General features: G+C 40.2%; 2 protein-coding genes across 10 annotated transcripts; one reads left to right on the forward strand and one right to left on the reverse strand.

The window, feature by feature from the left end:
- Positions 1–2184: 2184 nt before the first annotated feature.
- LOC103702614 (NAC domain-containing protein 48-like) lies at positions 2185–4513 on the forward strand. The gene is made up of 3 exons (XM_008785107.3): positions 2185–2440; positions 2542–2816; positions 3794–4513. The coding sequence occupies exons 1-3, from the start codon at positions 2242–2244 to the stop codon at positions 4220–4222; spliced, it is 903 nt and encodes a 300-aa protein (XP_008783329.1). The 5' UTR covers positions 2185–2241; the 3' UTR covers positions 4223–4513.
- A 586-nt stretch (positions 4514–5099) lies between these two features.
- Positions 5100–13245, reverse strand: LOC103702615. Of its 9 annotated transcripts, none has more exons than XR_603339.4 (5): positions 13093–13243; positions 8120–9102; positions 7697–7771; positions 5884–6080; positions 5100–5789 (listed from the first exon to the last, which is right to left on the reverse strand). XR_603339.4 is itself a non-coding variant. In XM_008785112.4 (4 exons), the coding sequence occupies exons 2-4, from the start codon at positions 9011–9013 to the stop codon at positions 6654–6656; spliced, it is 1215 nt and encodes a 404-aa protein (XP_008783334.1). In that variant the 5' UTR covers positions 9014–9030; positions 13093–13245; the 3' UTR covers positions 5201–6653. The 9 variants fall into 9 exon arrangements, 6 of the variants coding, with proteins under 6 accessions (XP_008783334.1, XP_008783333.1, XP_008783331.1 ...); XR_603338.4 differs by having other exon boundaries at positions 5201–5789; positions 5879–6080; XR_005514676.1 differs by lacking the exons at positions 5100–5789; positions 5884–6080 and adding exons at positions 6782–6899; positions 7038–7565.
- Between the last annotated feature and the right edge of the window lie 544 nt (positions 13246–13789).

The raw sequence follows: 13789 nt of genomic DNA on the forward strand, positions 1-13789 counted from the left end.
TAAAAAAACGCCACTTACTCGGCTATATGTGACCCTTCTAGTTGGACGACCATTTTCTAAATATCTACCCGGCAATCTAGACTAACTTGCTGAGGATGTTAGCATGACAATAGCCTTCAGATCTTTGACCAGCATTAGTTTGACAGCAACAGTACTGTTTGTACCGGTTAAATAGTTAAAAATTTTTAAGATAGCAACATCTATTGATATCTCTCTCTCTCTCACACACACACACACACACACACACACACATATATATATTATTATTATTGGATCAGGCCTTAACGCCTCACATTTGCTGTACTTCCATTTCTCACCTAATAAACCTGTGGGTGCTCTTCAAACAACCTGCATAGATTGATATATGGAGAAAAGATAATTATACGGATAAATACTAAGGTAATATGTAAATGATTGCAATGCAAGAAATAGGTACGAATATGGCTGGTACAAGTTTGAGAATAAAAAATTGTCAATCTTGATTTGAGATGGTCATATGCTACACATAGCCAAGATAGTTCAACATATCAAACTTAATTTTTTTAGGTATAGGACCTAAATTCAATTAATTTGAACCTAGGTACGAAAACAGTTCTAGTGTTAAATTAGATGTACGAATATTTGAAATTAGGGTGCAGGTGGGAGTGGTTAAAGATGGATCGATAGGAGAAGCGATGATCTACTTTGACTATGGCAATATACAAATACTAGAAGTTGGTACTCATGGTATTAAGATTTCTCCTTATAATCCAAATTAATATTTCGATGTATTTTGATATAATTATCCGCTTGTGGGCAGCTACCACCAAAACTAGGGCGTGAAGTGATCTTGCGGAGTTGAAAAGCTTATTGCATGGATGGCGTTGTCAACTAGATAAAATGCATATGAACATGCATAATTGATTATCCAACTTTTTGCACTATTATATATATATATAAAAGATCAAATGCAAATTGATTGCAACCTAGATATTTTTTGTCCATCTCTCTAACATGTTAAAATTATTTTTTTTGAGGTTGTGAGGTGGCGGTCCATCTGACTTAGGCAACCGAGGGTTCCCTGCCACATACTCTCCAGTAAGAGGATTTCTTCATCTTTATTATTTCAGGTTTTATTCGACGTCAAAGCAAAAATTCAAACACAACTTCCTTTTTCCAACATCACCTCAAGAGCGATCAGTATTGAAACCATCGTCACCCAAATATAGTGATTATAAGCTCGTCACTTTGAAAGTATGACCTTCGGCTGATCTTTACGATCTAAATAATCAATCATCCAAACTTTCTAGCAACTCAGCCAACTAGGCATTTGATTGGGTCAATTCCTAATAGCAATATGCAGAAAAACTATTTTATCTTAGTTTGCTTCTAAAAACCTTTTTTTTTTTCCTTTGATATCTCAAATATCTTCTAAAAAACCTCAGTATTAATCATGTATGTTGACATAAGTGTATGCACATGTAGTTGCAACCGATACAAGTAAACATGACGGTGTACCACGCCAACCATGTGCCGCGCACTCGGAGAAAATTGGTCCTCGTTGCAGAAAAATCTGGCAATAATTGCCGCAAACGGTTGTCCAACGTCTTAGATTCTTAATTTAGTCTCGAAGTCATGCTGACTCCCGACATCTTGCACCATCCGGTCCATCCGCCATCCCCACTTCCGGCAAGTGTTCGCGACGTCTATCCACTCCGACGTCACGTCTCAAAAGCAAAACCCGAGCAAATATTATTTTTATATTTAAAACGTGCGCTCCGAACCCTCCCTTATCCGCCCCACCTCTCTTTCCTCGAAGCGCCATGTGTCGACAAGTTACCGACCCACCGCCGTTCTCCACCGGTCCCCGCCGCCCCCGTCCACGTGAGCCCGCGGGCTGTCGCTAGCGCGGACGCGCGCCCGTCGGCAGGCAGCTCGTGCCACGTCGGCAAGCCGCTCGTGCCATGTCGGCCAGCCAACGTGCGCTTCCGTCCAAAAAGGTGACGTAAGCCATGACAGAATCGCCCGCGCCGCAATTCCCGCCACTTGTTCCTCCCCTCGCCAGATTCTCGCCACGTGTCCCGGTCCAATGTCCGTGATCCAGCCCGGCCGACTCCCCCGCGTGTCCTTCTCGAAGCCCCCACACTCCACCCGCGCCTTCATCCACCCCCGCTCCCCTCCCCTCCTTCTATAAATCCAACGCCTCTCTTGTTTTCCAGGTTTCAAGCTCCATCCCTCCCGATAAAGAGGGGAAAAGGGAGCATGAATCAGGCGGCGAGGAGCGAAAGAGAGGGAGAGATGAGCGGCGGAGATCTGCGGCTGCCACCAGGGTTCCGCTTCCATCCGACGGACGAGGAGCTCGTGATGCACTACCTCTGCCGGAAATGCGCCGCCCTGCCCCTCGCCGTGCCCATCATCGCCGATATCGACCTCTATAAGTTCGACCCCTGGCAGCTTCCTGGTATAATAAATACACCGATCTCAACCCTCTGATCCGAATCATACGGTCCTTAAAATCAGTAGCTGATATATATGTATTCGTTCCTCTTTATATATTTATAGGGCTGGCTTCGTATGGGGAGAAGGAGTGGTATTTCTTCTCGCCGAGGGAGAGGAAGTATCCGAACGGGTCGAGGCCGAACCGGGCGGCCGGGTCGGGGTACTGGAAAGCGACCGGGGCAGACAAGCCGATCGGGACGCCCAAGCCGGTGGCGATAAAGAAGGCATTGGTTTTCTACACGGGGAAGGCGCCCAAAGGGGAGAAGACCAACTGGATCATGCACGAGTACCGGCTCGCCGACGTCGACCGCTCTGCCCGCAAAAGCAACAGCCTCCGGGTACGTACGTATAACTCAGGTCTGTAGGAACTAACTAAACATGTATCATGCCGGATAATACCATACGTATTGTACCAGTTCGGTATCAATATGAATGATGTACCGATTTTCAGTATATAAAAAAAAAACTCTGTATCATATCGTATCAATATTATGCTAGCATGGTATCGATATGATGTCTGATACTAATACGGCGAATTTCAGTGCAACATGAGTACATGGCAGACTTTTGGGAGGCCCAAAATATCTTTTATATTATGGATGATGAACCGATTTTTTATATGCTAAAAAAATTTTGTATCATATCGATATGGAGTTTGATACAAATACGGCGAATCTCGGTGCAACATGAGTACATCGCAGATTTTTGGGAGACCCGAAATATCTTCCGGGTTATGCATGATTTATCACAGTGGTAAATAATCGGCGAATCCCGTGATGTGCAGCCGGTAAAATTCTTGCACATACCTTAGTCGTAGAAACTAGGAAGGATCTTGGAATCACGTAAAAGTAGAACAAGGTTCGTCCAGAATCGATGAACAACGTCCTTGAACCAGAACTCGACACGTAGCCGAAATAAAAGTGACGCCATGAGCGGCGTGTGGAGAAGATAAGTTGCTGTGCTCGGTTGATGTCACTATAAGGGTCCACCACCTAATCAGGTAGGGTACGGCTTGTGATAAGGACTCATAGCGCAGACTTTGTCTTATGCATACGTGTCGCAATTTAAATGGAAGCTTGGCCGGATTAAGCAATGTACGACCCTAGGTTGCGCTCAACTGGGCCACGACCTGGACGCAACTTGCCGGTAATCTTTTTTCGGTGTGGAAGCATTAGATTCCGTCTGCTTTCTTTCCGTAGTCATAAAATCCAAGAATACGACTCCAAACAAAGATTATTTTCTTTTAAATCACAACACTAGTTAATTAATGTAATTTTTTTTTACTAACGATTTGAGTGACACGTGTCGCTCGCAGCTGGACGATTGGGTTCTGTGCCGGATCTACAACAAGAAAGGCGGCGGGGACCAGAAGGCGGCCGGTTCGAGGATGGCTGGGCTGCCGGAGCCGGAGCCGGAGCCGGAGCGGAAGCCGGTGTTCGCCCAGCACGTGTCGGAGCTGGGGTACTTTGACCCGGCGGAGTCGATGCCGAGGCTGCGCACGGACTCGAGCTGCTCGGAGCACGTGCTGTCGCCGGAGGTCGCGTGGGAGAGGGAGGTCCAGAGCCAGCCCCGGGCGGCGTGGAGCCAGCGGGAGAAGGCCCTCGAGGTTCCGGTTACCAACGAGGGTGCTACTGCCTCGGCCGGCGGGGTCGAGTTCTTTCCCCAGCTCGAACCGGTCTCGCTTGAACCGGGTTTCAGAGACCAGTTCCAGGACATCCTCATGTATCTGGGCAAGCCCTTCTGAACCGGCACGTGACAGGGAGTACGCACTGCTAATGTACGCCGTAGTGATGGAGTATGTATTGACTCGGGGTGACTCAGGCGAGCCGCCATGGAATCGGATGGTGTTGGACGGTGATCAGATGGCGATGATGTGGCGGCGATGAGACCGCGTGGCTCCGAGTCGTGGGTCCGTGTAGTCCTACGTTTAAGGAAGTCTGTGTACATAATTGTTAGTTAGTGTAATGGGCGGGTTAAATAAATTTCATTTCCTGTTTAATTATTTTCTATTTAATTCAAAGCTATCATAAGCTAATCCGAGAAAAAAAAAACATCATTGATTTATATATATATATATATATATATATATTTGATAGATAAAATTATTTTTAGCTAAAAGTTAAATATTACAATAGAAAAATAAAAAGACGTACAGAACCACATATTGCGTCGCCTTTTATACTGCACAGCACTTTGAAGAGAATTTTTGGATACACTAGGAGACCTCTCTTTTACCATTTTGTCAAGTTCTTACTTTTGATGCTGCTGCTTGCACCGATACTAGAATAAGATGAGTAATCGTTATACCAAACAAAAAAAAAAAAGAAAACTCTAATCAAAACTATTTTAATATACTTAATTTTTTTATTCTATTTTTTTATTTTCAGTCCCAACTTGCAACACTACCAAATTCTCCTCCTTTGTTTTATAATGCATCAAACCGAATGAATGTTTTATGCAAGTAAAGAAATAAAATAAGAAGAATTCTTAAAATGCAGCTCGAGTTCCCTTGGAAATGTCAAGATCTATGAGCACTTGTCTTATTAGATTTTGGTGCAGTTAGGATCATAATACCTCACATCCGTGCAAGTTGAACAAAAATTAATCTTTTTGCTAACTAGTCATCCTGCTTCTCGAGAATGACCTCAAATGATTGGTCTATATTTTAATAGCCCTACGTCACATCTAGGCTCCAGTGACAATGAGACGTACACCCGAAATATGGAACAAAACAATGACATTACAAATTTATAAATCATAGGAATCCACTCCATATTAGAATGCATGATGACACAAGCACTAGTGCTCTAAACGAAGACACTTATAAATTGCACAACCACATTCACTCTCCTTTTAACAATCGGATATAGGGTCACAGAATATTGCTTTCTCTAATTATTTATATGAAGAACCGAGACGTGCATGCATTCCTGTGAATGCCACATGCTTCTCCAGAGTTGTTGAGAGCAACAAAATCAGGGCCATCCCTAAAGTTCAACAGTTCGAATAGGATTGCCACTGGCTTCCCTATCTTGCATTGAAACAAGCCTGGTACACCATTCTATCTCAAGCATCAGAGATCCTTATCCAACATTATGCTCCAACACAATTGCTCACTAATTACAGCAAAATCCTACTAATAAATCTGCACATTTACCCATTAACCTACCATCCACCACATAAAGAATTCCAAGCACCAGCCTCATCACTATGCTTTGCGCTTTCTGCTCACTATGCTTCATTGCCGCATAGATCGTGGCAGGAGTCAAAATTTAATCATGTCCTGCTTCGAGAAGTATCTCTGATTATTTCTGAAACAAAAATAGCAAAAGCTATATGAATGAACATGGTCTTCGCAACAAACATAAAATGGGGGAAAACCATGGCAAAAGCAACAAACATTACGACAGAAGCAGCCAACACTGTTTTATTGCTTGATATTTCTTGCTGTAAACATGATAGCAGCGACAAGGACGGGGAACAGATCATGTGGAGCGGGCATGATGGGTACGAGAAGCCCAAACTCCAAAAACAAGAAACCAGAATATGAACAAGATTGCCCAATAGCGCGCTGGTCCATACTTGATTCTTGATAGTACAACCTGTCATTAAAAAGAGACTTGCATAATCTTTTATCTACTATATAAGAGGAGCAAACAACCTCATCTAACCAATGGAATGTAATAAAAAGATACTAGCAGCCACGAAAGAATATAGCTATCGAACAAATGAAAAGTCTCATATATTCTACTACTTTTCCACACTAGCATCATAAATAGAATGATATTTAAGAGAAATAATATGTTTATTCACGGGTTGACAAAGCATCATTGGAGTCCCTTGTTACAGGATTAATGACCAGTGCCTGCATCTCCAATTAACTATACAACCTTGTGCTTCCAAGCATTAGATTCAACAGATATAGCAAGAGAAGCCAAAAATTGGAAAGTAAAATAACATTTGGGGTGCCAACTGGTTAGAGTTAGTCATGTTACTGGGTGTCGGAAAACAATGACCCATGTTTCATCCTGCCATGCCCTGATTTTGACCAGGCTTTCTTCCATAATTCTCTCAGGGCACAAGCTGGCACCAATATTCATCTTTTGTCATCACCTTGTCCACCACTAGATACATATTAAAACCTTGCCCAAGTCACCACTGGCTTCCAAATGTTGCTAGCACAGTAGATTTAACTGTAAGCCATATAATATTATCAACCAATGTCGACAAAAGCAAGGTTTTGATATTGCCAATCTCAACCCCTTCCCCAGCCAAGATCCGCTTCCTATTCCTTTACCAATCCTGAGCTTTGACTCCACATGCTCCTTGCCACTATGCTTCCCACTTGCATTTCCTCCAATGTCCAGTTGATGAACTAGGCAAGTCACACGGAGCAATCCAATATCCTGGGCAAAGTTTTGCTGGAACAATGATAGATAAAATACTGAGGGTAGACAACATTAACTCAAGAAACTTGGTCTAGCACTTAAAGACAATAATACATGACTTTGGTAATAGAGCCTGTTTTCAGACCCAAACTGGGTTCTGCTTTTGCTCACATTAATGAGGCAACTGCAAATTGTAACCCCATATATCATGCCACTCCCTTCTTGTTCCAACTCCTGTTCTAGTTCTTGGCTTCCTGGAATCACCAAATTAACTGAAGCAGGATGTACATCCTATAATATGCTCACACTGTCATGATGGAAAAATTCTGTATTACTCTATATAAATTCTGTACAAACTAATATGGCTTTATTCCCCTCTAAGCATGCCATTGAAGTGAGCCACCATGAAATTTCTTGCCCGAGGAACCTTTTTTTCCCTTTGTTGGTTACATTATTAGTTGTTTTTGAAAGAGCAAATTTTTCCCAAAAGATCTAGCACAGGAATAGGAAGTTCTCTCCTTAAGAAAGAAGCACAAATACATATCCACAAGTTTGCCTGATGAGCTACAGATTCATATAGCACAAACTTGATACAGGATCGGTCATAAGATTCCAAAATAGCTTATCTTTATCCACTGTAAAAGTTCTCAGTGACGCTTTGTTCTCTTAATGCAAACCAATTTTAAGATATAAAATGAACTGTAGATTACAAGCAAAGAAATCATATAAGAAATGTTGGGCCAAAAGAAAACATAAATCAAAAGTCAAAATCTTCATTTAACAAAAAAAGGATTAGACATTCAAGAATATAAAACAAAGGATTTACTTACAAACCGAAGGAAGATCACAACTGTCAAGGCGCATATACCTCCAAGAAGAATGTGAAGACCATTTTTTGCAGTTTTCTGCAGGTTGGTGAAAACTTTGTATGTGAAGCAGCAAAATGTATTAGTAAAGCAAACAATTGTATTTGATTAATGGTTACTGAAAAGTTATACCAATTAACCGTCCATGCCACAAAATTATTAGATGTATGCAGATTATGCCTATATATATGACTATACATAGGTCATATGGAAAGGAGAAAGTTAATATGATATGAATAATTGGAATACGTGGAATGATTTTGAATGGCTACTGCAAGTTGAACAGTGATATGCAATCATTCCCATGAAAATTGTGACAATTCAAACAGAAATTCCAGCCACCATTATCAGTTGAAACTTTTAAATTGGCACCAATCAAACGCATACCTTTCCAACATGAGGAGCAATTAACCATGCAAGGGTAACTGTAAGAAGGCCAGTAGCAACTAAAATTCCTGTAAACTCGATAGCCCATTTAGTTGTTGGATTATCAGGTACCACATTTTCTGTTGGGTTATCAGGCAACTCTTCTACAATTTCTTGTGAAACTGTTATGGCATGACTTTGAGGATTGAACCACAATGATATCTCGCTTAGTCTTTGTCTTCGGATAGCAGCAATAGCATCAGGATCTACATCTGAAGCTGTCTCAGTAGGTACATGTGTAAGCTCCCCCGTAGCTGTCCTCTCCCTTAATGCTTCATAATCCTTCAAGGAAGCCATGATCTTTCTGAAATCTGCAGGCCTTACATTTTTAGCAACATTTCCACATATCTCACATGTAGTGGATCCATGGCTTATAAACCACTTCAATGCACAGGCATAGTGTGCAAGAGCAAGATCATTTTTGCAGGAACATCCTAGTTCAATTAGCATGTCTTGGTGATGATATGAGCCTGATTCTACATCAGTGCTACAAACAAATATCTCCCCTTCAGGGCTTATGAACTCTATAAATCCAGGAACCCTTCCGCAATTCTTGGAATCTTCATCCTTTTCAGCAATTCTCTTGGGAACCTCATCTTCATTTTTGTTGATTTCTAAAATTTCTTGTGATGGGGGGATAATGTCCAAGAAACCTAAGGCAGCATCCCCCCTTCTGTCTGATTCTGCACTATGGCACACCCGACAAAGCAAGAGACCTGCATCCCTATCTGTGCTACAATTTGATGCCTGTGATGTATCTGTGCTACATCTTGATGTATGTGACGTATATAACTTCTGACCACTCATGGAAGTGCATGAATTTGTATCATTCACTCCACCAGCATGAAACTGCATATGTTCTTCTTTGAGGCCTGTTGGATAAATTAAAGACTCCTCTAAGGTCAACAGAATCTTCTGAGCTTACTCCTAAGCAAGTGGCCCACCTGACAGAAAACTTATGGTTGAAACAGTATAACAAGCTAGTAGTATTCCTACATTGCACGAAAAGGAGGCAACCGCACAGCCTTTATGACAATTTGAGACAAGTTTTTTTTGCTAACTTGAACATTTAAGATTATCCATGCTTCAGTAACCAAGACAAGTCAGGCATGCCAGTGACTTTAAAAGGTTGAATGATATTGATGACTGACAGCCCAGTACAGAAACTGAAAACTGCACCAGAAACCAATATCATGTTCGACTACAATTGTTCAGAACTATAATTACAAAATTACAAAAAAATGTCATCTTACATTTCCTCAAAAATTTTGCAAATTTAAGAAGACTGACGAACAAAAAAGGAAAAAAATTAAAACACTGGATATTCCAGAAACAGCATTTATCATAACAATATTTCTCAGGAATATAGCTGATAAAAATAAATCCTTACCATGCTTTATAATTTAATTATTTCAGAGACACAAACATAGAAAGACAGGGAGGGTGGGAGGTCAACTGTTTTAACACTCCAATATGCAAACATTATATCTGGATCTGGTCGCTACTGGAAACAGCGACGGAGAAATACTAAATCTCACTTCAAACAGATAAACTGATCAATCTCAAATAGACTTTGGCACCAAATGATGTAGTATGTATCTCAAGATTATATCAATTACCCAAAGCCCTTTTGATGGACAAGTATAAAAGGAACATTTCTGATCCCACAATATACTAATTCTAAGAAAACCACATTATCAACAAACTTTTTTAAGATTTTTAGTAGGAATTATCAGAAAGACAAGTTGGAGAACTGGATGTGCAAAGTCAGTATGAGCACCTTGACAGTAAAATACCGAAAGAAAGTATGAGTGCTTTCTCCCATTCCTCTTGACAAGAGATTGCAGAGGCCCAAGTCCAATCAAAAACAGGGGGAAAAATGAAAGAGAGTACAACCATAGTTCATAGTGTCAGTTTCAAAATGGATAGTAAACTCCCCATACATAGGTGAACCAAACTGTACTAGATACACCCTCAGTATCAAAATAGGTGCTTCTGGCTGATCCACTTATGTTTTTTCAAAGAGCCCATATACCATAGGAGGACATAAAAACCACAAGCTAGTTATCCTTGGAACTTGTGCAATGGGAGCTGGCCAAAAGGCAAGTATTCATATCACAAGCAAGTTAAGCAAGAGGTCTACAAATCTGACAAAACTAGACAAGGAATAGGTATCCCTCAATATAGTATAAAGCCATATCAATTGACATGAATTGTTGTGGAGCATATAACACATCCAATGGCTTTCCCTAAGTGATCTGTGCCAAAAGTATACAATAGTGTTGAAATGGAGTCAGCTTTTAAATTATGATTAAACATACCAAATGCCTGAAACCATTAGGAGTAAAAAAAATAAACTATTGCCAAGCATAAAGATCCAAGGCCAACCTTTTTTACAGCAACTTATACAAAAAAAAAAATAATAAAAAAAATGCATGGAATATATTCCATCATTTACATGCACCAACATAGAAAGGAACTGACTAGTTGGTAGGGTCTTGCTTGTGGTGTGGCTGTGCAATGCATTGAAAAACAATAGTATAATTTATAGTCCAGCTAGCTCCAAATATCCTGCTTTAACATTACTAATTGCGAAACACAGTATAGAATGCAGAACTTTAGTACAACTAGTCATAGTATGAGCCATTACAAATTACATTACCCCCTAATAATCTGTCAAAATAAATATGTAATTAGCGTCAGGTCTTTTGGATATTATTTACGAACAAAAAAACAATTGAACAACATTGAAAGCCTTCTCAGCACCCATAGAGTTACGAAACCCAGCTATAAAGCTAGACATGAACAAAAACAAACCTTACTGAGCATCCCCTTCTAGAGAGACGGTCTGAGTTGCTATGCTTAGTTTGATGATTTTGATAAAAGACTTTAGATTCTTTTTTAATAAAAAAACTTGTTATTGATTTCATCTATTCAACAAATGAATTTAAGGTTTTTGACAAAATCTGGTATGGTTAAACTTAATTCTAATGAAAGCTCCCTTGAGAATAAAGCACTTCCTATTGTTGTTGCTTGTTCAAAAGGAAAATAAGCTGCACTGCCTCCCAATATTATTTTAAAGAATGTAACTAATGATGACAACAAACATGCTTTATTATGGCTTGCTCTTCTATCCACTTCAAGCACTGGTCCATGGATGATTTTACCCTTACTGTAGGAGTTAGAAGCATCTCATATGGACATGTTTCTATCATCTTTAATGGGGTGACTATGCAATAATAATCATTTCCAAAAAAATTGGTAGAGCACGTAATTGCTTGTGCATGCACTACCTTCCCCCTACTGTATGCAATCTCTTTTTGTGATTAAGAGTTTGATTTTTGTAGCTTATTTATGGTCCCTTATTTAAAAGGAGAGGCCAAAGATACTGAAAATAATTTAGTAGTCTTTCATCAAGGTATCTTTCTTTCCTAGGAAAAAGGCCTGCAATTTTTCCCCTTAGAAAATTGAATCTTTCAATCAGTTTTCTTGCAAGTAAAATACATGAACATGAAATCTGCTTTATGTAGAGGCTAAAATGTTGCAATTTTCATATGCTCCCATAAACAGCAGGAAGAAAGGAACTTCAGCTTTTCCAAAGCATCGCTGTATGCCTTTTTCATTTTTTTTTTCTCCATCCACCAAATTATCTGCTAACATCTGAACCACTCCTCATACAAAACCTTGATTTCCCTGCTAAAATAAAGAAACCTTTTGCTCTCCAAAGCATGGCGATACAGTCAAATTTTTTTTTTCAAAACTTTCATTTTTTTCCCCTTCCAATGCTTTCCCTGCAGAAAAAAGAAAAATGCAACTAACTTCTAGGTTTTTCTGCAAATGGGTATTACCGTTCTTGGCATACACGAGGTTTTTTTCCATTTCCTTATCAATCGATCCAAGCACTACAAATGAGAAAAGAATTGTTGTTCCTTGCCATTCAAAAACTCATCTGGAAAATTGTGCATGTCCTTTCGTTTCAAATATTTTGTCATATTTCTCCCATATCTTAGTAAGTTGTAACGAAGAGAAAAAAGGCTTGTATAGTACCTTCACCACAAAACTAATCTAATCATGGTAGCAACTTTTCATTCATCCCGCATGAACAAAACCTTGCATGCATATAAAATCCTCTCCTTTCATGTTCCTACCCACCCCGGCTTGGCACCAAATATACACCGGCATCCCCCGAGAAACAGCCCTCATTCCTTGATATTGTCAGAAATGTACATATAGAGAACTCAGAATCAACAGAGACCCTTCATGCTTCACAGACGCCAAACAACGAAGTATCTTTCACATACCAATACAGGAAGAACCCCATGTTTTTTGTGGATACCAGCATAGCTACCAAGAGGTATGAGAGTAGAAACCCACCGTAGAGGACGGCAGGTTGGCACTTCCATCCTTCACAATTTATTTCTGTTGATACCCAATAAAATCACCCTAAATTACAATGGGCCTTGATCAAAGGCAATCCTATAATTATCAAAAATTAGGTCAATGAATTGTAGATTTACCGATTCCCTCTCAAAATCCATTCTGAAAGCACTTCAAGAACTCCCCAAGATTATGCGGGATTATAATTCAAAGCCCAGTAAATAAAAAACCACTCAAATTATCCATAAATCAGTGGATACTTTCTTCCTTCTGCGGATTTGGAACTATAACTCAAACACATTTCTGAGGTTCCACGGATCACATAACTAAATCACAACAAACAACGGTTCGAGAAACAAAACCTCGAGAAGAACCCTGATTTGCTCTGCTGGACGCATCGGAGAAAATCTAAAACGACACGTCAAAGCAAAATTATCAAGTCCTTCTCTAGGGTTCCAATGCATACCAAATTCACGGCTTAACGGAGAACAAGAACATTTCAGCGATCTACCTCACACATGTTGAAGGCAATTCGAAGGAAGAGGAAGTGAACTCACCCTTCGGAGACTCTGCAAACGGACCAAAAGAATCTCCAGCCCGAACTCGATCGCAATCAATGCCGCTCGAGAAAGGAAGAAAAAGGGCGCAGAGGAAGTAGAGAATCTATTTGGCTTGTTGGGAGTGACACGGCGCACCGTGGAAAAAGGCGGCCGGTGAGTGCCGCGTAGTTAGCCTTAAAAAAAGGCTGCCGTACGGACGTATGCATAGCCATTTCTATGCGTGCGTGGGGATTGCCCTCCTACCTATCTATGAATGCTGCTATACCTAACTTCCAATCCAACAAAAGAAATAGAATATTAATTGAAAATATTCAAAAGTAAGGTAGATGGTAGATTCGAAGTTTAAGGTGGCATTGCTTTATTAATGGTTTTATTTTCTTTTTTTGTAATGTTGACTTAGGAAAGTGGAATTGTGGTAGATTAGGATGGACTATCTTTTCAATGAAACAATATGTTTGGTGTTGGAACCAAAGGTCATGGGACAATGAAAGATATCCAACTAGAGGGGCTTAATAGGTATATGAGACATGATGTACTTGGCATGAAGTTGCACTTTCTAATGTACCAATATGAACAGTGATGTCTAAATATCATGGTGGTAGTTAGCAAAGCCAAGTTAGGCCGCCGTGCACCTATAGACGAGAATCTAGTGCTTTTAAGAGTAAAATTTAGGCTTAATGAATAATTAAGTGTT

The sequence above is a fragment of the Phoenix dactylifera genome, chromosome 1 (genome assembly GCF_009389715.1).
Source record: "Phoenix dactylifera cultivar Barhee BC4 chromosome 1, palm_55x_up_171113_PBpolish2nd_filt_p, whole genome shotgun sequence".
Taxonomy (NCBI): Eukaryota; Viridiplantae; Streptophyta; class Magnoliopsida; order Arecales; family Arecaceae; genus Phoenix; species Phoenix dactylifera.

Excerpts from the sequence above, each read along its gene's own strand:
- LOC103702614 (XM_008785107.3), top strand. The coding sequence starts at position 2,242 with ATGAATCAGGCGGCGAGGAGCGAAAGAGAGGGAGAGATGAGCGGCGGA. Across the intron at positions 2,441-2,541 it reads CGACCCCTGGCAGCTTCCTG|GGCTGGCTTCGTATGGGGAG; the intron begins GTATAATAAATA and ends ATATATTTATAG. Across the intron at positions 2,817-3,793 it reads GCAAAAGCAACAGCCTCCGG|CTGGACGATTGGGTTCTGTG; the intron begins GTACGTACGTAT and ends TGTCGCTCGCAG.
- LOC103702615 (XM_008785112.4), bottom strand. The coding sequence starts at position 9,013 with ATGCAGTTTCATGCTGGTGGAGTGAATGATACAAATTCATGCACTTCC. Across the intron at positions 7,772-8,119 it reads TTGCTCCTCATGTTGGAAAG|AAAACTGCAAAAAATGGTCT; the intron begins GTATGCGTTTGA and ends ACCAACCTGCAG. Across the intron at positions 6,900-7,696 it reads TTGTGATCTTCCTTCGGTTT|CAAAACTTTGCCCAGGATAT; the intron begins GTAAGTAAATCC and ends TCATTGTTCCAG.